General features: G+C 42.5%; 1 protein-coding gene across 1 annotated transcript in view; it reads left to right on the top strand.

The window, feature by feature from the left end:
* The window catches only part of KYNU (kynureninase), a gene marked incomplete at its 5' end in the record, with an annotated part of 83,760 nt that extends 58,959 nt beyond the window's left edge, over positions 1–24,801 (top strand). Inside the window, 4 exons of the mRNA XM_015423324.1 lie at positions 9,529–9,581; positions 13,642–13,727; positions 19,117–19,347; positions 24,685–24,801. Coding sequence (XP_015278810.1) covers positions 9,529–9,581; positions 13,642–13,727; positions 19,117–19,347; positions 24,685–24,801 — 487 coding nt within the window. The remainder of the gene's footprint in view (positions 1–9,528; positions 9,582–13,641; positions 13,728–19,116; positions 19,348–24,684) is intronic.
* Between the last annotated feature and the right edge of the window lie 758 nt (positions 24,802–25,559).

The raw sequence follows: 25,559 nt of genomic DNA, 5'->3' as shown, positions 1-25,559 counted from the left end.
GCTGAAGGCTCTCTGCTTTAGATATCCTGCACGTGCACACACTCACAATGGAAGAAAGGATAGCTCTGGAGGATGGAGTCTACAGTATCCCTTTCTTCCTTAGCTTCCTCTCCAAACTCCTTCTCCTGGTACCACTCCCATATCTCCTGGAATTTCCCAAGACAAAGTTGGCAATCCTAACACACATCTGCACCAGAAATAAAACAACTGAACTGAGACAAAGAGCATTGTGTTTCAAGAAAATTGGAGTCTACAGTATCCCTTTCTTCCTTAGCTTCCTCTCCAAACTCCTTCTCCTGGTACCACTCCCATATCTCCTGGAATTTCCCAAGACAAAGTTGGCAATCCTAACACACATCTGCACCAGAAATAAAACAACTGAACTGAGACAAAGAGCATTGTGTTTCAAGAAAATAACTAAGGGGGCTTTGTTTGTAACATCAGTGAATGTTGTGGTCAGTGGAACAAGCTGAAAGGGTTAGTGGTAGTACTGTAGAACTGATCAGCAACACAGTTTTTCACAGATTTGGTTCTAGTTCTAATATACAGCAATTGTTTATTTAAAGGACTGCATGAGGAGAAGGCAAAGAGACAACTGGGTTCTAACAGCAGTCATTTAACCAGCTAATAAAGGGCAGGGTCTAGCTATTTCAATGCCTTGGTTTGAGATAGCAGCTGTATCAAGATTCTACACAAAGGACAGTGAACTTGTCGGTTGAGAAAGTATTCATTTCTCACATAATGTTGTGTGAGATAACATTAAAATGCTTCTGAACTGTTGCAAAATTTTACACCAGCTTCTTAAAGTACCCTTGACTATACTCAAAAATAAGCTGTTTTCCCTGCCAAATGAAGAGGGGAAAGCAGTTTAAGTGCCTCTAGCTCATTTGAAAACCAAAAGTTAAAACTTCCCTTGAGAAGAGACAGTATACAAATAAAGGCTTTGGCTAATTAGGTTTAATGGGACATTGTCTTGGGGGTTGTGATTTATTGGGTCAATCTAGGCCCACCACAGACCTATGGGGTTCTGTATCTGGATTCTTCATGAGAATGGCAAATATCCAAGGGCATCTCTTTTAATATTGGAAGGAATGTGAAGAAATTGGTTAACTAAAAGGTGGGTAGATTTTTTAACATGAAAAGCAGCTTCAGGAGACTACAGTTCAGAGTGGAAGAGTACCCTACTGGCTGTTTTTCAACTCAAAATTTCTTTTCTCCCTGTTGGGTTGCAGATGTGTGGTTATCCAATGGTATTTTGTTTTGCGTTTTGTATATAAACTACACTTTCTCCCTGATACATGTATTTTGCAGTGTACTCATGAATCTGTTTGCTACAGCAAAAGGTTGCATCTCAGAAAGAACTTTAACAGGACATGTTGTATTGTAGTTAATCTATCTGAAAAACAAGAAAATTGAGAAAAAAATAATTCTCTTTTAATTTTAAGCAGAAGGTAATTTTTAGGTTTATTTTCCCCACCCCACTCCACCTCGATATGGTGTTTGGTCAAAAGAATTGATCTATGTGCATTCTGCAAGAATAGTTGATTATCAGCTGATTGAACAGTTTTAATTCAACTTCATTAGCCTTGGAGGGGTCTTGTTTGAGTAAGATCTTTCCTTGGAATTTAATTTAGACTCCAATTCTTTTTGCTGCTTGCTCACACTTTTTCTCTGCCCAGTCTCAGTGAATGAAATTACCTTTCCTCATCATGAAAGCCTTAGAGGCTTCCAAAGGAGTTCTATATGAATTCTCCAAGCCCTGATTAGATTCCCTGTGTAATGGCCATTTCTCTTTCACATACTCTGAGCACAGAAAACTTGTATCATGTTATAAAAGTGAACTCAATCTCCTTTTGTTTTGACCTGGAGGGGTAATATAGAGGGACATGTTCAGAGATTGGTGTATTCCCAGTTGAACTGAATCTAAAAGACTAACAAGAGAGAAAAATATCAGTCTTAAAAGAGGACATGTACACCCTCTGTCTTCACATTCCTTTCAGCAGTAAATCACCTGGCACTTGATTGGCTAAACAGTTCTTGCTTTACAGGAACAGAGTGAATCTGTCAGGCCCAATTTGGTGCAACTGTTAAATTAAACCTTCCACCTAAGACACAGGTGAAACCTCATACATGAAATGACATTCCAGTTTTCTTGGAAGATACAGTAACTACTCCAAATTGTAATATTTTGTAATGTCACCAACCAACATAGCGTAGTTATACAAGACAATGCTTTCAGAGATCCCTTCCCTGTCAAAAGAAACCCCCCTAGCTCCTGGGCTTAAAGGCAGCTTGGCCATTTTTAGAGATGACAGGAACAAATTGAACAGGGTGAAAGAGACTGATTTCCCCTAATGTTAAAAAAAAGTAGTAGAAGAATGTTATGCTATTTACCTGTATCATTGCAATCCCATTGCCTTGGTCTTTTGAGGAACTCACATTTTAGAGATATGCAAACTTGCAATTTTTTACTGCAATGTAGGATTTTGCCATGCATTCTATGGGAGCCATCAGCTAAGAACATATAGCAATGATGTGCATGTATCATGTACAGATAATTAGAAAATATTTATACCAATATGAAAAGGGCAAGAAAAATTCATTACAGTGTGAGAAAGATCTGAACTGCCTCAGGATGAAAACTAATCATTACCTAGTTTAAATGGTTTCAAATTCTATAGATCTTTCTTATAATTAAGCACAAGATCACACACAAGAACAAAGGAAGGAGGACTGTCATAAGAGCAACTATTCTTTTCTGGTTACAAATGTAATTTACAATTTGCATACAATTTCATATTTAGAATAGTCCTCTGCCAGTTTGCCAAAGTAACCAGAGATCTCTGTACACATGGATGTCGGAAAACGGGTCTCCTGTGTCCAAGCGATATAATTTAAGAACTGTGAGATAAAACATAGTATTATTTTGTAGAACCAAAAAAAGCAATCCTAAGCAGATCTGCTCAGAAGTAAGTCCTATTTTATTCAGCTGGGCTTACTCCCAGGAACATGTTCATAGGATTGAAGGCGAAATGTCTTTTTGTTTTGAAAAATGAAGGGAAGGGAGTGATAAATCCCTCATTCATAATGTTGATGATGCAGCTCATTGGCTTTGCTATAATACAGTTGATGAGGGGGGAAACAAGACCTGATCATCTATGCCAGTTTCTGTTCTACAAACTGACTTCCCTTTTGACTTCTTTTTTTTTTTTTTTGGCCCCCCGTAGGGGATTTTTTTTATTTGCATTTTCTAAACCCTACAATGAAATTAGGGAAGGGATCTACAAACTATGGAGAAAGAAAAGAAAACCCACTAAAAACCTAAGAGTTGGGGGTTATTACATCGCTCATAAAGTATTAGCTTAGCCGTAAAAGTTGGTTTCCATAACATTGCGAGTGGTATATCATCATCCTTAGTTACAAAAACAAGCCATCAACATTGACTATGCAGAGAGTTTCCCAGAAGAATCGCTAAATAGTTTAAACAATTTAAACACAAATTTCCAAGAACAGTGGCATCTCATTTTACAATTATTTTCCCATCTCCCTTCAGAGCAGCTTAATATTAATAGTTCTCTCAATAGATGAAATAAAGCCAATTCTTCTTCCAGAGCTGAACGCTTCTTTCTTCTTAAATGAATTCCCTGTAGCATTATCGCTTAATGTCTGCATATGGGCCCCACAAATCCAATTTAGACTCTCCTTTTGTAGATGAATCCTATGAACAGAGACTGGTTGCTTCTCAGATGCTAACACAATCCCATATATAACAGCCAGTGTGTGACACCGTTCTTGTGTAGTACCTACTCCTTGCCACCAGAGGACAAATCTCCGCTTGCAACCTGGAAGAGTCTATGATGTTCCTGGTCACATGATCCAGGTCTTCTACCTCCTGAGAGAAGCTTGTACTTTGCTTTTTGCTCTTGGCTCCTTGCCGATCGCCATTTTTAAGATTGTTTATATTAAGCTGAGTTTGCCAAGGTCTCAGAAAGTTTGCAGATCCGCTTCTATAAATCCTGGAGACTCCCTGCTATAGTCTAGTTCCTTTTAAAGTCTCCATCCCTTCTGCAAAGATTTTTATTTTCCATTTATTTTGTTCTTGCCAGGGAGAAGTCCCCCCCCCTCACTTGTAACAAAATGGAGTTTGTTTGATTCTTGGTGTTCTCACCTCACTGAACTCACTCTGTAATGTCTGATCGCTCAAATATCGCCAGGTAACATTTGCCAACCCCCCAGCCGCTTGTCCTGGTGTGCGTTGCTTTGTCCCATTTTGGAACTCGGGAGGAACCTTCGGGACAGATGGGGGCATCTTCTCTCACCGGCAGCATGCTGGGGAGGCGGCAATCCCCCAAGCCCCATGACGAGGGACCCTTCTCCGGGCCCCAGGGGGGATGCGCATGTTCACACTCCCTTCCTTTTTGCTGGTTCACGGATCGTGTCCTGGGAGATGTCCTGGAGACACGGCTGCCATTAGCACGCCAAAACCGGAAGCCCTTCCCTTTTAACTTCGGTAAAGTATAATATGGTGCCATATTGTATGAGTATCTCCTTTGAATTCAAGCACAAAAATATGTGTAGGGTTTTTTGAACAGTGCAAACCTTTTAAGTATCTGAGGATACATTTTAACGAAGAACATAGCTGAAGAACTCACTTGGAGGCAATTACAGTTTCATTAATTGTTTAGCAGATTTTGAGATTTTTCCGTTCAAATGGAGGTCAGCTAGTAGAACTCTCCCTTAAAATTTATGTGGGAAACACATTTGCTCAAGTGTGTTATGAGATATGACTGGAATGGGTAATTTTAGAATGCCAGCAAAATAAGGCTTTAATCAGTATTTCCTAATGGAAAGGAGCAGAACCACCACCTAACTCTACACTGGAGAAGCAGCAGCCAGCCAGCCACCCAACCATGCAAAACAAAGAGGGGGGGTTGCCCCCAAAACCAGCCCCCAAAGCCCCAAGCTCACCCTTCCACTCTTGAGGATCCTTTGCTGATTGCAGCCCTCTAATCTTCCAATGAAGCAGTAGTAGCCATCACTTACAATCCCAGCATCACAGCCTCCAAGCCCCATGACAGATGAAGCCATGTGCTTAGAATAATAGACCCACAGCTGGTGTCCAAGGTAGTGGAGTGGACTGAACACCAGCTGCTGGGCTTTAAATAGATGAGGTGCGGGACCAGGCAGCAGCTGACACTCATCCAGGCCCACCCTCAGCACACCAGGGAGAGGAAACAGACAACAGCCAGTGATTGGCCGGCAGCCCAGAGTCCACTGAGCTCCTGGAAGCCCCTGAAACCACTGCAGGCTAGCTGGACCATGCCATAGCTCAGCTTCATCCATTAGGAGCCCATGGCACTGTGGCCACAAAGTGGCTAGTGGTAGGTCAGGTCCTGCAAAATCTCTTCAGTTTTAGGATTTGGCTCCATACAAGCACCCATCAGGGCTTGAAGGAGGTGATTTACTCCCCCCCATCCTTGCCTCCCAAATGAAGGAAGGGGCAGATATGTGTCTGCATGTGAAGAAAGAACAGTCTAGATTCTGGGAGAGAGAGAGAAGCAGCTGCTAAGAGTTGGCTGAAGCACCTTGAAGAACAGGGTCTTTGGGGATCCAGTTTGCTTGCTCTTGTCTCTGTACACTCCACACACAAGGCATATTCTTTAACAAGTTACTATAAAATGTTTTTATGATATGGGGTGGTAATGGTGGAAAGTTCTAATTCCCACTGGGCTGCATGAAAGCATGTATGTGCAAACTGCTGTATAGCTAGAGAGACTGGCAGCCATTAATGTTGACATAGACAAATATCAGAAGAGTAAGACATATTTTTTCTATGTGACTGATTCATTCACTAAACAATTGGCATACGAACACGGTAAGGTGGCAACAACAGGTGAGGAGGTTTATGTACATTTGGTTACAATGATCTGTATGGATCTACCAAACAATCGACTCCCTTCTCACAATGGGCGAGTGGAACATGAACACCTTTAGTATTAGAAGAAGAAGAAGAGATTGGATTTATATCCCACCCTTCACTTGGAGTCTAAGAGCAGTTTACAAACTCCTTTCCCTTCCCCTCCCCACAACAGACACCCTGTGAGGTGGGTGGGGCTGAGAGAACTCTGACACAAACTGCTCTTTCAAGAACAGCTGTGCCAGAGCTTGTGACTGACCCAAGGTCACATCAGCAGGTGCAAGTGGAGGAGTGGGGAATCAAACCCGGTTCTCCCAGATTAGAGTCCGCACACTTAATCACTACACCAAACTGGCTCATATTAAGAATATTCTCTGGATATCTTAAATAGCTAATGCATTACAAGTGCTTGTTTTGCATGCAGAGTAATTGCTCTTCAATAAACTTTATTTAAGCATTATACTATGTTGCTGCCTCTTATTTTTATGACATGTATTTATAAGCAGTTGTAGTTAGGTGTTAACACCTCAGCTATTTTGAATCATAACATGCTCAATATTTGGCACAAAAGTATACGCTCTATTTTTATGCTTCCCTTTAAAAAATCAATACTTTTTCAAAAATGCAATTGTGCAGCCCTTTCTCAGGTCATATATATTTATATAGGCCATTAGGCTAGTGATAGAATGAACCCAGCTCAGAACAACTGAAAATTATGTGTGACTGCAACATTCTTTGCTGTGTCTAATAAGTGCTGCAGTAGCATCATAGCATGGCAAGATGGAGAGAAGGAAAAGAGTGAAGGATAATAAGATCATTGTTGAAATCCAAAGACCCAGGTATACTTATTTATTTATAGTCCATATTTTCACTGAAGGCACAATTAAAACCAACACAGTCAGAGCTGTATACATGCAATCAACAATGCAATAAAATTGAGTTACAAATGGGTAGAAGTGCACTCAAGAGTTGACTGCTTCCATTAAAATTGTATAATACACACATACAACAATAATGAAACACTGGATTGCACAATTAGAGAAACGGTGCAGTAGTATGGTATATTTAACTATTTAATTCAATTTATACCCCGCCCTCCCCGCAATGCGGGCTCAGGGCGGCTTACATAGGGGCAAACGCCAATATAAAACATAATTAAAACCATTTAAAATCCAACAGTACAAAACATTCATAACGAGTTACTGACTAAAGTGCTCTAGATGTTCTACATGAAATTTCAGAGATGGCATATTTGAACTGTTCAGCATCGTCTGCTCCAGCATATACAACAAAACAATGAAAATGTAGGAAAATTAACATGTCTTCAGAATCTTTGTTTCCCAATTTATACAGCCTTCATTCCCAAGAATGATTAAGAATTAGAATGGAAAGTGTTGGGAGATTCACATGTTACACTCTCAGAGTCTGAGGATCTAACTATATGTTAATTTTTTTCCTGGGGACTTTCCAAGGTGTGATAAAGAGACATGTTCTGAAGTTCCATGCTTCCCAGGTGTGTACAGGCCTGATTCAGACTCGGACCACTACACCTGGTAACTGGAGGTTTGGACCTTCCCCTTTGAGCCATTTCCCTGGTCTGGAATGGTCTGGGGGAAACTGGTTTATAGCTCATCAGCATACATACAGCGCCCAACAGGAGAAATAGCACTCCTTGAGGTTGTTTCAGGACAGGTCTATTCTGTGGAGAAAGGTGTACACTCTGTGCTCTGCACAATACTGCATATAGTATAATGTGAAAGTGTGAAGTGGCTGCTAATGTTCCACTTTGATTCAGAGCACCAGCATTGTCCCAAACCAAATCCAGCCAGTGCATACCTGAGAGGTTCAGCTCTTCAGAATTTGCTTTGCCACCCAATCAGAGGATGTTCTTGAGGAAAACGTAATATGTGGTTAGTCCCTGAGGAATCAACTGCCTCTGCTGTGGACAGTTTCATGTTTTGATCATGGACGATCTAGGTTGATGCTGGTTGTATAGAGGTCATCAAAAGCCTTCAGTAGTATCATATATAGTCAGGCTACCATAATCCATGTTGAAATAGTGAGAAACTGTTTATTGAAGACATTTCCTTCTACTTGTACTTCGTATCTCATTTTATCATTCTGTTTGGCATGACAGCAGAGTATGGCTTTTCGTTTATGCTTTCCTAAGCCTATTAAAATGAATTCAAGGCTCACAATATTGACTTCATAAGGTTGTTGTATTAATAGTATGCAGTGATACCACACTTTATATAAAGTAGCTTACTGCAAAAGTATAAAATGGATACTGATGTTTCACATTTAAATCAAAGCAGAAGTATTTGAAATCTCCTGGGTGAGTTATAGAATTATGTTGACAATGGAAAGTCAAAACCATATGCTATCATTTTGTTAGTAGCTTTACTAGAAGTCTGGATGGCAGCCATGTTCTGTGGGTTGCCTCATATCTATACTAGAAGTCTGGGTTGTTCTGTGGGTTGCCTCATATCTATACTATAAAAAAGCGGGCTTTAAGCACTGGAGGAGCACCAGATCTCTGGAGTTCAAGAGGTTCCAGTCTGGACGGCAATTCCATTATCATGATACAGTCTATATATGTTATTTCAGAAATAAAATGTGGTGTCCCCCCCCCAACTCCTGGGTATGAGGTGGGACTGACCTCGGAGCATCATTGAAAGTTTGTACTGGGCACAGAAAAGTGAAGTTTGGGTTCTGGGACACAGAGTAATACAACATAACTACTACTGCAGCACAACACCATTACTGGTGCTTCTGTTATAGTGACATCATGAATGGACTCAGATCATTGCACTGGCTCACATAGGGAAGATGAGGGATCAGTCCTACTGGATGGGCTGCAACCATACCTTACAGATGCCACACAGTACATTATATAAAAATAGGATATAGCACAGAAATATGTGGAGAGTATGGCAAAAAGAAAGCAATAGTGGACAGAAAATTGAATTTTGGCCTGGAAAACCTGGAATTGAGGTCTACCTCTGAATAAATCACTGCCATGAGCCCAGTAGCTATACATCTGCTGCTGTGCATGCAGAGCTTTTACACCTCTGCTTAAGATATGATTTGTAATGAAGATGTGTATAATTGCAGATCTGCTTATTCTTTATCCCATGGTAAAGGCAGTGAATATTACTGCCACAGTAAGCAATGGTCATGCTAAGCTTTGTGTAGGCGATGCAAGCACAATATGCTTGCAGCCTGCAGGTTAGGTAGATTTGCCAACAGGCCCGGAGAAAAAAGACCTGTCCCATTAATATAGGGTTAATGGGATATTATTTACCAGGTGATGTTAATTACCCTTCCTGCCACAAAAAGCATCAGTTGTTGCCACTCAGCAAACTTCCATGGCAGAGTGGGGATCCCAACCTGGGTCTCCTAGATCCTAGTCTGGCAATCTAACCACTACACAACACTGGCTTTGATAAGAAGGAACTAAACCACTGACATTGTGTGTCATTGATAAGAAGGAACTAAACCACTGACATTAGTCATTGTGATTTGTTCATGGAGATGTTACCACAGCACCTTACTGAAAGAATTTAAACATTTCAATTGTGTTCTTAATGTTTCCATTCTGGTTTTTTTAGGCTAAAAGGATGGTGGGGTCATGAATTCAAAACCCGATTTCTCATGGAAAACAGTATGTACATTTTCCCTTTGTGTTAGATACAGAGGTATTTTATGTTTTGTTTGCAAGCCTTGTAATTATTGCACCAGGATGAAGGTGCTACAAAAGGGCTGTAAAACTCTATCAACACAGTCAATTTATATCTCAGACTTGATTTTTTTTAAAAAAGGTTATGATGAAGTCCAAACTCCTGCCTCTCCATAATACATTAGCACAGAGACATCAGAATCCATGGTTTATGTGCCCTGAGGTTTTTGTTTCTGTTTGGCGTAGTGGTTTGGCATAGGCAGTTTGGTATAGTGGTTAAGTGTGTGGACTCTAATCTGGGAGAACCGGGTTTATTCCCCACTCCTCCACTTGCCGCTGCTGGAGGACCTTGGTCAAGCCATAGTTCTGTCAGAGCTGTTCTTGAAAGAGCAGTTCTCGAAAGAGCTCAGCCCTACCTACCTCACAGGGTGTCTGTTATAGGGAGGGGAAGGCGTTTGTAAGCCACTGTGAGACTCCAAGTGAAGAATGGGGTATAAACCCTACCTCTTCTTCTTAATGTTTCTTGGCATATGTGCCCCCCAAAATCATTAGTGTTCTTATCTCATGTTATTGGCAACATACTAGACTCTGAATTTTTGTCTTGCTCCCCCATAGGATTTAGTTTAGAGCCCTCCTTCTCAGGTTTGCAAGGCTCTTACCAAGCATATTTCCCCCCGACCCTCATGAGGTGCAAACCATCTTCTGACAGAAAAACTTCATCTTGAAAGTGTAAGCCATGGTCCAAAAAAACCAAACCTTCCTGATGACACCATCTACATAGCCAATCATTTATTTCCAGTATTCTTCTTTCCCTTCCTAAGACTTACAGGGCTCTTTTTGTAGAAAAAGCCCAGCAGGAACTCATTAGCATAATATGCCAATCCCAACACCAGAAACTCATTAGCATATTAGGCCACGCCCCTGCCAGCACAGCTCATTAGCACATTAGGACGCACCCCCATGTTACCAGAAGTGTGGTTATCCAGCCACACCCACCTTTGGCTTGTTATTCTGTTTACCTTGTTTGTTGTCAAAACCCAGGGCTTTTTTTGTAGCAGGAACTCCTTTGCATGTTAGGCCACACATCCCTAATGTAGCCAATCCTAATGAATTTCTGCTGTTGGGTGTGGGCTATTATGCTAATGAGTTCCTGCTGGGCGTGGCAAACTTGGGAGCCAGCCGGAACTCCGTTCTTGTGCGTTCCTGCCCAAAAATAGCCCTGCTAAGACATGACCTTCAACAGGAAGAACTGACAAAAACATAACCTGTGCTCCCAAGTCCTTCACTTTTTAACCAGAGTCACATAGTCTCTTTTAATACGGTCTGGGCTGTGCCTGGCAGTATCATTTGTTCCCACATGGATGAGCAAGAAAGGATAATAATTTGTGGCCTTGATGAGTCTTCCAACCCTTTCTGTCACATCCTGGATGCATGCACCTGTTAGACAGAATACCACATGAGACAACGTCTGGTCAGCACACTTTATCCTCTGCTCCTCTCAGTAGGGAATCCCCAATTACCAGAACACACCTTCTCCTATATTGGGGAGCAAAACCTTGAGTCCTCTCTCCATAGGCACCCAAGAGATTTCCTTCAAGCTTTGGGGAGGTTGGGGGAGTAGCCCTTATTCCAGTGGTCCAGAATCAATATCTATGGGGAGATCCTGGAACTGATTGCTTAGCAACAGAGGCTCAGATAGCTCCTGATTTTCCTGCTCCTGTGGGTTAAATTCTCCCAAGATCCCTCCTCCTATTTTGGGTACTCCTCCATTTGAGATACCTTTCCTTCCTCCACCTGTTGCCCTCCCAAGAGTGCTTCATGTGTCTTGCTCATGAACTCTTCACCTTCCCTTATAAAATTGAGTGTTAGCAAGCATGCCTCACAAGCCCATAGCTAGAAATTTTTGGTTAGGGTGGCAACAAGGGGGCAGCAGCACTATAATTAGAACTGGATCCTGGCGATCTCGCACAATTATTACTGTCTCCAATGAAATTAAATCAGTTTATCTCCAGTTAAGAAGCATGCTTTCTTTTGGGGACCCAGGTTCAAATCCCGTTCTGTCATGGAAGCTTGCTGGGTGACTATGGGCCAGTCACATACTCTAAACCTAACTTGTCTCACAGGATTTTTGTGAGGATAAAATGTAGAAGTAGACAACAATGTAAATCCCTTTGGTCCTCAGTGGAGAGAAGGAAGGGTATAAATGAAATTTCTGGACTTAAGACCAGCATCAGAAAGACATCCCCCTCTTCAGAAACACCTACCATCAAGAGAAGCCCATCCAATTGCTTCTGCTGGGTCAAAGTCCCCACAAACCCCTTTACAGCAACAGCAGACAATAGCAGGGAAGGCCTCTCCTGACAGCTCGGACCCACAAAAGGAGGAAGCAGGGACAGGCAACCTAGGGAGGTGGGAGGCAGCCAGGAAGAAACCTGGGGAGATATACCCAGGCCATGGAGAAACCACAGTAGAGGGTGGGTCCAGCAGTCAGCACTAGGCAAAACAGACCCTTCCCAATCAACAACAATCACCTTCCACAATCAGCTACAACCCAGGCAAAAGAGACAAACAGAAACACTTACTCAAATAGGCACCACTCTCCAGCAGGCTATACACACCCGCACACCGTCAAACCACTGTCCTTCCACATAGTAACCTCAACTACTTCTCCCCAGCAGTTAAGGAAAGGCGAAAAGAAAAAACACCACTCCAGTAGTTCTCTTTCCTGCTCCTTCTCAGAGCTCAGTTGACTGTGGTCTGCCTCTGGAAAAGAGGAGCCTTACACAGTTGAAGGATTAACCAGCAGAGGATGGGGCCAGCAGTCAACCCCAGGCAAAACAGACCCTCCCCAATCAGCTACAATCAGCACTCCAGCTGCTCTCTTTCCTGCTCTTTCTCGGAGCTCAGCTGACTGTGGTAGTAGTAAGAGTAATTGAATGTTCTACCTTACTCCCCCCATGGAGTTAATTAAAGGTTCCGGTGAAAGGGTTTACACTGGGAAAACATTCCCTCTCCCAGTCCCTATTCCCCTTTCTTCAAAGCAGCTACACAGGACTTTTTGTTGTTTTTTAAAGGGAGACCCTAATTATGGGTCTCTGACATGTCATCTTGTTTGGCCCACAGTCTTTGTGGATAGTGGAGGGGAGGTTGTTTATTGTCTTGTTGGTATACATTTAGGAGATGCAAACCAACATGGATCTTATTTCCCTTCTAAGGAATCCTGGTATATTTATTTAATTTAATCAAGGTACTTTGAAAAAATTAATAAAATATTTGAAATAGAATTCAAGAAGCATCGTTTGATCAACTGTGGACCCTATTTATAATGTTATGGTGTTAATTTTACCTTGGGATTAAAAAAAACCCCTCTCATTTTCTCTCTTACATGACATTGCATGGATATATATTGTATAATTAATATTTGGGTCCTCTTATTTTATCAGCCTCATCTGCTCATCCTTATCCTTATTGAACAAATTATCAAAACAAACACTGAGGGAGTAACTAGATGCTGGGAGACACTCTGAATATCTATAGGTCAAAAGGGCACCTGCACAAGGCCTTAATTTAGATAGGAACATGTGTGGTGGGAAAAGACATTTAACCATTTCTTTTTCCACACAAGTTTATCAATCAAAATTGAAAATGAAAAAGACAGGAAAAAGACAGGCAAAAATAGGATCTTGAGATCTGAGATTTTTTTTTCCTCTTCAAGTACTAGCAGCCTGTAGTTTCAATCTGTGAAAGATAAAACTCTTTCTTCCCTCTTGCCTCACAATGACTCCAAACTAAATCAGAGCCTGCCAGGTATTATTGGCATTTTAAAATGTTGGGAGGAGCTGACCATTGATCTTTCAGAATTTCATTTACTATGATCCTGATCTGCTGTAAATAAAACAAAATTAATCTCTAGTATGTCAAGTGACTAATCATAGTTATTCCTCTTCCTCCATTTTTTTTAAAGCTGTAGTCTACTATTGTCACAGGGCCAGTGAAGGGGGGGGGATCTCACAAGAAAAGCTGAGAAATGATCTTTGCTTTACAGAATTGCAACTGACTCCTGGGATCAATGGATTTCGATTATCAAATCCTCCCATATTATTGGTGTGTGCTCTCCAAGCTAGTTTAGAAGTAAGTAATTACTTTCACATGACTGATGAAGTGCAAACAGATGAAGAAACCCTGCTGTTATTAGGGGTGCCATCAGATTTCTCAAGTTTGTTAGTCAATTTGAATATCCCCATTTCACTTTTGTGTCTCCATTTGCAGATCAGTTCCATGATCCTTTATTTTCTTACTATTTTCTCTCGGTTCTTGCCAGATTTTCCTGTAAAATGTATACATTTTTCAATGTGATTTGTACTTCAGATCAGCACTCTACATTATATGCACATATAACATATGAGTGTGCTTAAGCCAGTGTTCTGTAGCGGCTGAAAGCTGCAGACTCTCATCTGGAGAAAGCTGCAGACTCTCATCTGGAGAAAGCTGCAGAACCTCATCTGTCCTCTTCAATTGTGAAAGAGCATAAAGTTAAAACAATTTAAAAAATCATTTTGAGAGTACTTCTTAGATGCCTCTGTGTGCCTTTGGTATCTGCCCAGAAATACAACTAATATTGCAATCAATTCTTGTGGATACTTCTCAAATAGATGCCAGTGACTGTGCAGGTACAGAAAGCAGGGAATGTATCTAATGTCAGTAATCAAAATGATGCATCTGACTACACAGAGAACATGAGCAAAGCATTTTAATTATTTATATGCTACCTTTCTCCCCAATGGGGACTTAAAGGTGCTTAGATTGCTCTCGTTCATTTTATCTTCACTACAACTCTACGATGTAGATTAGGCTGAGAGTATGTGACTGGCCAAAAGTCCCCCAGAAAGCTTCCATGGCAGAGTGGGGATTTGAACCTGAGTCTCCTAGCATTACACTCTAAGCCAGGGTTGTCAAACCCAGGGCTTTTTTTGTAGAAAAAGTCCAGCAGGAACTCATTAGCATAATAGGCCATACCCAGCAGCAAAACTCATTAGCATATTAGGCCACGCCCCCTGACTTTACCCCTCATTAGCATATTAGGCCACACCCCCTGACTTCACCCCTCATTAGCATATTAGACCGCATTCCCATGTTACCAGAAGTGTGGTCATCCAGCCACACCTACCTTTTGCTTCTTATTCTGTTTACCTTGTTTGTTGTCAAAACCCAGGGCTTTTTTTGTTGCAGGAACTCCTTTGCATGTTAGGCCACACACCCCTAATGTAGCCAGTCCTAATGAGTTCCTGCTTTTGGGTGTGGCCTATTATGCTAATGAGTTCCTGCTGGGTGTGGCCAACTTGGGAGCCAGCTGGAACTCCGTTCCTGTGCGTTCCTGCCCAAAAAAAGCCCTGGTCAAACCCATTTGTTATGAAGGTCGGATCTGACATAAATGTAACTTGTCAGGCCGGGCCAAGGCCATGTGTGCTGTAAAATGTAATGCTAGCTATCGGAGATATAAACTGCATAAAGGACAGCAGCTGGTAAGCTCTGAGTTGGTGTATCCTCACTGCAAGACTCCATGGGTTGGGAGGGGGGTTCAAAGGAAAACCCGTATGGGCGGACTGGAAAGCCAGCGGTGCAGCACTGGGTAGATGCTCCCACACTGCTTGACTGCTACAGACAAGGTTGTTCTGCCACACTGAAGCCACAATTGGAGTGGCTCCACCCAATCCCCAACGAACAGTCTCCTGTTTCCTCTCTTGCACTAGTTGCTCACAGGCCACATAAGAACCCTGGACGGGCCTGTTCCAGCCCCCGGGCCTTACATTTGACACCCCTGCTGTAAGCACTACACTACACTGGATCCAGCCATGACCTCAGGAAATACATCCCTCTTTTCTGGTAATCAAGAAGATTTTGTTTGCAGACTGTGCAAGCACAAAGTTCTCATAAGCTGAAATGTCATTGTTTTATTTATTTATTTAAAACATATGCCATCTTTCCACTCATAATTTTGCTACCATGACCAAGAAGGCCTTTTTTGAGCTGCCACTCATCTAGCCTCAGACAGTGAGGGCACTAAAAAAAAAGGACTCCTGAAGATGACTGCTGTGGTCATACTACCCAGGCATGTCTTGGTCTTGAAACACATCACTGTCACACCAGTGGAAAGCTGCTTGTGTTTTGCCCGCTCCTCATGTACCCCTTAAATTCAGCACTGTATGAAAACTGCATTTGCTTTAGATCCCTATTCCACATTAATCTCCTTCCTTAATTTTCCTTTTTTCCCTTTCTTCCACTAACCTTGCTTCCCTCCTGCTTTACCTCTCGCCTCTCTATAACTCTCTCTCCTTTTCCTCTCTCCACATAGTGACTTATCCATACCTACTGTATCCCATCCATCATCCCATATCATTCACTTGCCCATCCCTAAAACAGTCCCTCCAGTACACCTTTGATGATCATCTCTTCCTCTGTTTTTTAATTAGTGTTGGCATTATTCAGATCACTGGCAATCATGTCTCAAGCACTAAACCTTACCAACATCTCTATACAGCCCATCATTCTACTGGCATTCCACCATATCACCATTCATGCCTTCTTCAAAGCAATGTTACGCCTATGCTCAGGCTCCATTATTCTCAAGCAAAATGATGAATAAGGCATCCAAAAAATAGGGGGAACACAAAAGATCCTGCCCATCACAACCTCCTGATTAACCTTAGCTAGCCTAGCCGTGACCGGTACTCCATTCCTTGCAGGATTCTACCTAAGACACAATTATTGAAGTCATAAACACATCAATGCTAAACTGAAAGGTGAGTGAACTCACCAGAGTTGACTCACCCATGGCGTGGCTTGCAAAAGCCATGTAAAGGGATCTATATATGGAGGGGAGGTCTCTTGCTGCTACATGCAGATCTGAGAGGATCAGCTGGGGCAGTGGGGGCTGAGAAATCCATACCACCAGCCATTAGGTATAGCTGAGCCAGAATAAAATCCCCCCCCCCGCTTTTATTTTGGCTCAGCTATATTGGTAGCCAAATCAGATTCTCTAATCTATATTCAGCTGAATAAATACCTGAAAAATACTGATAAATTATTTTTCAGGTATTTATTCAGCTCGCTTTATACTGAATGCACACCCCTAGTTATGATAACCACAATGGTATGATAGTTATGATAACCACAACTCTCACGAAGCAACCTTTAGAGATTTAGAATACCAAGAGGTCCACTTCATGTTGTGCTATAACAGACTGCCTTTAGAGTTTAGTGCCCTCTCCCAAATATCAGATGGCAGGTGGATCACTCACTGTTTGAGAGAGGGCACTAAACACTTAAGGTGACTCCCTTCCAAGGAAGCCAAATATTTTCCAGTGGGTTTATTTGAATTTGGGGTCACAATTTGGAATACTAGATTTTTCTGCATATGTGGATGTTCCTTCAAATATGCAGAACCCTTATCCCCTTGTGTGGCTCTGTGATAAATGGGTCAGGGATTCAGAATTAAGATACAGAGATGATCGTGCACTTTGCCCCTTAAATGCCCAGGCAAAGCCTGATTTCTGTCAAAAATTTAATTTAGAGTTCCTCTAATACACCTTTGCATCTTTGAATGAAAAGTGTGATTCCATACCTTTTCATATCCTGTGCTGTACACAGTTTTCATAACATACGTCAATTAATCTCAGTCTCCCAATGTATGGGTTAAGGGCATTTTGAAGACAGAAAATCATTTTCAAATGTCACCACAAGTCTACAAAATAAAATCAGAGAATCACAGAAAAGTCAGTATTTTCTCTTTTGCCTGGTGTTAAATTCTACAACAAAAATGAGCAAGACAGCTCAGTAATACATTTTGACAATTAGTTTTGTTTGTTCTTAAACATCGCTTCTATTTTTTCCCCTAAACTTTATATGACCTTAGAGATAAACTAAATGCGACTCTGCTCTGACCCAGATGGTGCTTTTCAAAAGGGGAGGGGGCTGCCATTCAGCCCACTGCAGGGGGTCAAAGGCAATGAGAGCTCATCAGTTTCTGTGGACTTGGCTTTTTGTATCTGCATTACTCTTTTGGCACATTCAGAATTCCTTTGTGTTAATTGCTGTGGTACAGTGAAATAGAATTTCTATCTGGCGAAAAAATGACTTTGAAAATTAAATGCCATCTTACTTTGGGACACATTAAACAGATTTAATTTTCTAAAGGAAACACTGTATGTGTTAGTTGACAAGTACTTTCTCTTGCCTTTTATGGGAAAGTATTTTTAATAATCTAAGAATCATCTATAGCATTCCACAGGAATAGCATTTACATGGAGAAACCTGGTGATAAGTAAAGTTGAAAGCGATGTACCGTTTGAAGAAAGAGGATTTAGCAGTCTCAAAGCAGGTCCACCACACCAGGAAACTCCCTGACAGAGGAATTAATAGCTTCCAGTGCCAGAGTTGTTTCCAGGTTTTGGGAGAAAGTTTTGTCTCTTGAGATTTAGTGATCCAACAGCTGTTGGGAATTTGTGTGGCACAGAGGGTAAGGGACTGAGTTGTGAATCATGAAGTCCCTGATTAAAATCGTTTCTCTGCCATAAACTCTCTAGGTGGTTTGATGATCCAAAAATCATTCCATCAACCTCCCCGTCTGAAGAACCCTTTTCTCTACAGTGTGAAACTTAAGCCACAGCTGGCAGTCATAAAACCTACTGATGTGGCCAGTAGGGTGGGGAGATAGCCAGAGCCTTGGAACAGATCGTCATCAACAATGATTATTCCTTCAAGGGATAAGTTTTTTTAACAGCCACATACACCCCCCCCCCCAAACTGAAATCTTTGTGCGGGGAAATTTACCCAGTAGGAGCCTACACAATACATGCCAATGACATAACCTGCTTTTCAAGTCTGAAGACATAATGAAAATCAAACAAGCATCCTTTGTCTTGTCTTTCTTTGTTTTGGAGCTTAAGCTAGCTCATAAACTGTACCCCTGATCTAAGGGACCCATGGGAAGAGACTCTAGTTAAGAACAAGAATTTAGAAAGAAAGTACAAGGAATGTGACAGCAGCAGCAAGTCTGCCCTCCCTTCCCCTCACTTACCCGTTCCCTACCTAGCTGTGCTGTACTGGTGCACTGCAGCTTAGCAGGGAAAGGGGGAAAGCCTTTTTTATAGGGATTAAGCCACTCCCCAACCCCACTCTGCATATTTCCCTTTCAGCAAGATTAAAATAGGTTTATTTTTAATCTGATTTAAAGAGAAATACACCAGGAACACCATCATGTAGACTTACTTTGAATACACAAGAGCACCTGACTTGAACCTCTCCTCTATCTTTCTGTCAAGGTGGTCTCTGTCTGCAAATGCCTGAAAGTTAATTAATTTCCAGCCCCAACACTAATCTCCCAAGCTTCAAAAGTAACTTTCTGCACAATTTAAGTATTTTATGTGGTAGTTTAATTGCCGCAAAGAAGTACTGTTTACGGTTTTGTTTGATACATATATTGGTTTTATGGCAATGATGCAGTTGTTTATTTTACATGTAGGTCTTTGGACAAACTACACTGAAACGTCTGAGAAAGAAATCCATTCTTCTTACTGGTTACTTGGAATACTTGATAAAGCATTACTACAGTGAAGATAAAGATGATCTTGAGAAGCCCTATGTGAAAATAATCACACCTTCTAACATTGAAGAAAGAGGTTGCCAGCTCACACTGGCCTTCTCCATTCCAGTTAAATCTGTCTTTAAAGAACTGGAAAAAAGAGGTGTTGCTGTAAGTATGCAAGCAAGCCTTCATGTTGGTCATTTCTGTGTAGTTCATGGGGCTTGTGTGCTGTATTAATAGTCTTAGAAGAATATCTTTATTGTTTTATCTGAGACCTAGAATACTGATATGATATGTCCCAACTCATAAATGGTCTGAGAAACTGTTTTGTTGTCCTGTTGGTCCCAGAAAAGAAATATTTTAAATAAGGTGATCAGTGTTACCTCTGAGCTGAGTTAGTGTGAGCTAGCTCACAGTTCTTTAGCCTCTGGCTCACACATTTTTGTCTTAGCTCAGGAAGGATGGCTCCAGAGCAAACTAATTTATGCAGCAGACCAATCACTCACTCACAACTTTAATGCCAGTAGCTCACAAAGTAGAATTTTTGCTCACAAAACTCCACAGCTTAGAGGGAACACTGAAGGTGATACCTTTTATTGCCAGCTTTTCAAGCATGAAAAATACAAGCATCCAAGAAAAGTACATTTCCAGAACAAGGTATCACGTGAAACAACTGATATTGCAGGCCCAGCACCAATGGGGGAGGGGAAGAAGTGAGGCGAACAGAATACAGACACATTGTTTGAGTTGAAATGGCCACAATTTTACTGACTACAGCTGTCAGAGCCTTGGAACAATGTAGGGCAGTGGATGCAGACATTACCCGACCCGCCTGCCAGCCCTTGGACACCCAAAACCCTAGCCCAACTGCTGAGGGAATACCATGGGATGGTAGGCCACAGGATTCCACATGGGTGCAAACCATTGCATGGTATTCCCCTGCCACTTGAGAAAGAGGGTTTCCTGGCAGCTCCCAAGATGGATGTGTCCCTTGAAAGCTCTCATCTCTCAAATCCCTTAAGGAGATCCCTGAAGGTGGGCACACAGGCTATGTCCCCCCACCATGGATCTGGCCTAGTGCTGATACTAACCTCCAAAGGAAGTTTAGAAAACCTATTGAGGGCCAAAAGTTAAAAACATAAGTAAGTGTACAAATAAGTGTTTATTTCAAAGACATATAGAAACCTTGTAGGGGGCACAAATAAAGCCTCATAAAATGTTCAAAGTTACAAATACACAAAAAAGGACAGTGTATGACCTGACACATTTCGGCTCACAAGAGCCTTCTTCAGAGGTCAAATAGTACAAAATACACCAAGCAACAGAGTCCCTATAACACATGAAAGGCAATTAACGATAAATAAAATAGGACCAAAATTGGAATGTTCCAATATGAAATGGAATGACACATCAAAAGACTTCTGTTTGGGGCCACACACATATCTGGTTACATATTGATGGTTACATATTGATGGCACATTGTCCCTGACAAGGCAACTTTATTTGCACCCCTAAACGGGAAGGTACATATTATTTCCAGTATATACAACTACTTCTGACACAAGGCCAGATATATTTGTGGCCCCAAATAGAAACCTTTTGATGTGTCATTCGATTCTATATTGGAACATTCCAAGCTAAGCCACCACCTGATTGGCTGACCAAGAAGGTGAGGCACTGAAGGACTGAGGTGCCACAGAGGGCCCCAGGAAGGCCTTCTATCACCTACCAGCATCAGCTGGTACCCCATTTTGCCTCATCTCCCTCCCCACCCCATGGGTCTGCAAATGGGGCCTCAGGTAAGTCTGGGGCCCTTGCTTATATTGACATTTAAACATGAGGTTATGGCACCTTTAAACCTGTCTCATACTATCTGTATTGTATTGTTTGTGGCCTAGGACACTGATTACTTGAGCTGGTGTGACAGTTTTGAACATTTCATTCTTCAGAGAGTTCCCAGTTTTCAGTCCATCTTATGTGAGGGAACATTTGGCAGGGATTAAGGTCTGTCAGAGGGACAGGATGATGATTAGGATGAGATCCTGTAACCAATGGAAGCTAAAAAGTAGGGTTGCCAGCAATGTTCCCTCTAAGCTCTGGAGTCTTGTGAGCAGAAATTCTACTTTGTGAGCTACTGGGCATTAAAGTTGTGAGCGAGCGGTTTGGCGGCTGCATAAACTGGTCTGCTCTGGAGCCCTCCTTCCTGAGCGAGGACCAAAATGTGTGAGCCGGAGGCTAAAAAACTGTGGGCTAGCTCACACTAACTCATCTTAGAGGGAACACTGGTTGCCAGTCCATCTTCATCCCCGGTGGGGGAATTTGGAGGATATTCCCAGAGGGGGCAGGGCATCCCCAATGTGATGATGTCACGTTGGGGACATCCTCACTCCAAGCCCTGCCCCCAAGAACTATCCCTGCGGCCACCCCTCTCCCTAATGTCTTGCAAGATTTAAAGGGCCCACCGATCAGGTGGAGGGCCCTTTATATCTTGCAAGAGGGGAGAGGGGTGGACGCCGCTGCATGCCTGGACTCCAAGCCCGGTTCCACTGGCTGCAAGCACTTAAAGGGGTCCCTTTAAGTGCTCGCAGCTGGCGGGTCCCTCACGTCCAGTCTCCAAGTAACATTGCCACTTGGAATTCAGGCACGTGTCCTGCAGCTGCCCCTCTCCCTCCCCTCTCTCAATAGAGAAGGGAGAAGGGTGGCTGTGGGTGTTCAGGCTTGGGGGCAGAGCTTCCCCTGTTGACCAGTTTGCCAGCAGCGGGTTGAACCACCCCCCAAAGTGGGTAAACCCTGCCATTCTGGGGGGTCTGGCAACCATACTAAAAAGAGAGCCTGGAAGCAAAAAGGCTGAAGAAATAGTGCAGAGGTGGAGATGAACAGAGAGGGCGAACCTGAAAGAAAGTAGGGTAGGTGGAAGAAAATGTGGGATGGGGTGAGAATGAGACAATGGGAAATGAAAACAATGCCAGTAGCTCACAAAGTAGAATTTTTGCTCACAAGACTCCACAGCTTAGAGGGAACATTGCTTCCTTCCCCTCTTCCCCACTCTTGGCAACTTGCCTGGAACTGCTCCAGGTGGGCTCGATGCTTCCTTCCCCCCTCCCCACAGCAGTGTCTGGGGGCCACTCTGAGCCCTGAGCAGCACTCAGTATCTGCTGCAGCTGGACCTGGAGGGGCTCCCGACATCTACCATGGCCAGGAATCCAAGCCCCAATATGATGTTCTGTCAGTGGGACATTGCAACTGCAGCATTGGCCCATTCTGCATCTAGCATTTGCTCCATTGTTTGCCAAATCCACACTGGAAAAGAAAAATATTCAGCTCAAAACTACATTCAAATACCCTAGGCCAATGCCGTACTGACTACAGAGTCATGCCTGAACATCCATAAAACAGCCATAAATGTATGCAGACAGCAGGGGTCATTTCCTGCAGGAACACACAGAAGCGGAGCTCCGGCAGTAAAGAGCCCAGGGAGCGGGCACATGCAACAAGCCCCACCCCCTGCCCCCAGCAGCCCTCAGTCAGAGCAAGAAGCAGCCAGGTAAGTCGTAGAGCTCCCCCCGGCAGCCCGATCCAAAACAGTCCAGTGGCACCTTTAAGACCAAGTTTTATTCAGGTACAAGCTCTCCCTCCTCCGCGAGGACAGATCTGCAATTTCCCCCTTCCAATAGCTAACAATCCAAAACAGTCCAGTGGAGCCTGAGTGCTGAGTGTTGCCTTCTGACACACTTCCGGTGATGTCAGGGGGTGTGGCATATGCTAATGAGTTATGCTAATGAGCTCCTGCACCTCTTTTTCTACGAAATGACCCCTGGCAGACAGTACCATAAAACCAAGAGGTCAAAGGAAGTGAAACCAGCATGCAGTGTGGAGGCTACCATAAAATCTGGCAATCAAATAAAGTGAAAGTGTCATGCAATGTAGAGGGGAATTTCTGTTCCAACTTGGGTTTGGTAAAACAGTGGAATGAATGCTAGATGCCAAATGGGCTATTGTCACTTAATAAATGTTTGGGAATACAAGCAGATCTGCTGAGAAGGGAGGACCAGTGGGGAGGAAAAACCTTTGGAACATCTGGTTTGGGCTGGGTTTGGGTGGTGTGGTGGAACTCTCTAATGGCTCTTGGCAGCTCTCACATCAAGAGCCAAATAGCACTGCTGGGACAATTTGTAGAAGACCTGTAAGTACATTGTTCTGCTTTGAAATGTAAGCCATCATTGCCTTCACTGATTTGCTGGCTACTTCCTTTGGTAACCAAAAAGTACAGTGCTCAGAAACAATATATACTTTATCTGCCATGTGCTGGAGATGAACAATAGTAGGGGGCTTCCAGTATTTTGCTTTTTCTCTCCCTTATTGCATCTGGCGGGACACTCCAAAATTCAGCTGCATAGATCTTGGCAATGTTCACATTTTATTATCTACTAGAAGTGATGTGAAGAGGTGAGGAAACTGATCTGACTTACTTTATAGTTGACAAATCCTTTCTCGTTCATTATACTTCCCACCCATGACCCTTGTTCCTCAAAAAAATTCTCAGAACACCAGAATTATTAAATGCTAGGCCTCTTGGAGCGACCACTACTTTGTTCACTCCCCCAGATAGGTATCAGAGACAAGACGATCAAAGATGTGCTCTTCTTTTCTCAGAACCCATTTATGAAAAATAGTATGCTTTATTGTCCACTAATATGTCACGATCATGTACGAAAATCAGTCTGATTCCACTCTGTATAAAGCAAAAGTAGTAGAAGAAGAAGAGATTGGATTTATACCCCGCCCTTCACTTGGAGTCTCAGAGTGGCTTACAATCCCTTTCCCTTCCCCTCCCCACAACAGGCACCCTGTGAGGTAGGTGGGGCTAAGAGAGCTCTGAGAGAACGGCTCTTTCAGGGACAGTGGTGACAGAACTATGGCTTGCCCAAGGTCATCCAGCAGCTGCAAGTAGAGGAGTGGGGAATCAAACCCGGTTCTCCCAGATTAGAGTCCGCGCACTTAACCACTACACCAAACAAAAAGAAGAAATGTGTGCTGATCTACCAAAACAATGGGATGTCTCATCTAGGGTTTCCAGAATGAGGCTGCCAACCAGCATGTGACTCGCCTCCCAAAGCGGGGCCTCACCACTGACATAACGATGGTGCTGGCAATGTGCTGATGATACTCTGTTTTAACAGCGTAATACTCCTTCCTTTTTCCCCTTTTTTGGAAAAGTTGTTTCCATTTCAGAGTATGACAATAATGGAATGCCACACATATACCCTTCCTTTTTAGGCTGCCCACACCCTGACCTCTGCATGTAAACTTATCCTGAAGAAAAAGAATTCCAGTAGCACTTACGCACCTTTGCCCACTTCTTTTCCAAGTCAAAAGCTGGGGAAACATTGCATTTGACTGGCATAATCACAGGATCTCAATCTTTAAAGTAAGCTTTGCTGTGTTTTCTGAAAAATAAATGTGAAGCTCTATTAATTTATTGAATGTTTACTTGCTCCTTTGCAGTGTGACATGCGGGAACCCAATGCTCTTCGTGTTGCCCCAGTTCCTCTCTACAATTCTTTCCATGATGTGCACAGATTCATTGAAATCCTGGGATCTGCAATTACTTCTGCAGAGTGAACGACAGACACTACAGCACGTTTCTGATCTTATTGATGGCGCAGCTGTATCTTTTAAGCTGTTTCTGACTAAGATGCATCAATGCTTTTGAGCAATTTTTTGTTTCAGCTCCATTCTACCAATTTACCCCCAAAGACTGATTTTGCTTGGTTATTCACAACAGACATACTTAAAAAAAAATTAAAACTCACATTTCCACTTATGTAGGCTCCAGGAATTAATATGCTATATGTACTTAATGGGGATGGTCCTTAGTATTCTAGATCAGTTCTTAATAGTGGTTGAGCTACACAGAAGAATGGCTGCAAACTGCAGTGTTTCATGGTATAGGACAAGGCTCCATATAAAACACTATAGCTGTAGCTTATTTTACATTTTAACTGCAATCTCTTCCATTTGTAATTTGTACTAAAGTGAATTCACACATCTGCATTCACATCTAAATGCAATTTTAAGAATTCACAAAGAATATCTAAAGACAAGAACATTTATTTGGTCTAAAGGCCCATAATATTTCTCACCAACTTTGTCCTGATTTGTTGGTTGGCTTATTTCTGGCCATGGATGGGTGGCAGTTATAGTGAGGAAGGTGATAGTTAACCATTATGTTATGAAAGCAGAGTAGGTGAGGCTGGGTGATGCCTGATCTCTTTTCCATAAAGCAGTTTTTAAGACAAGCACATCCTTATACTAATACTGAAGTGGCCCCGTGCATGCGGATATCTAAATCCACGCTCCGGGGCCACCTGGGGGGCAGG

Source organism: Gekko japonicus, unplaced genomic scaffold, assembly GCF_001447785.1.
Source record: "Gekko japonicus isolate JY-2015 unplaced genomic scaffold, Gekko_japonicus_V1.1 scaffold1381, whole genome shotgun sequence".
Lineage (NCBI taxonomy): Eukaryota > Metazoa > Chordata > Lepidosauria > Squamata > Gekkonidae > Gekko > Gekko japonicus.
The sequence above is the reverse complement of the archived record's forward strand: the minus strand, read 5'-3'. Positions and strand labels throughout refer to the sequence as shown.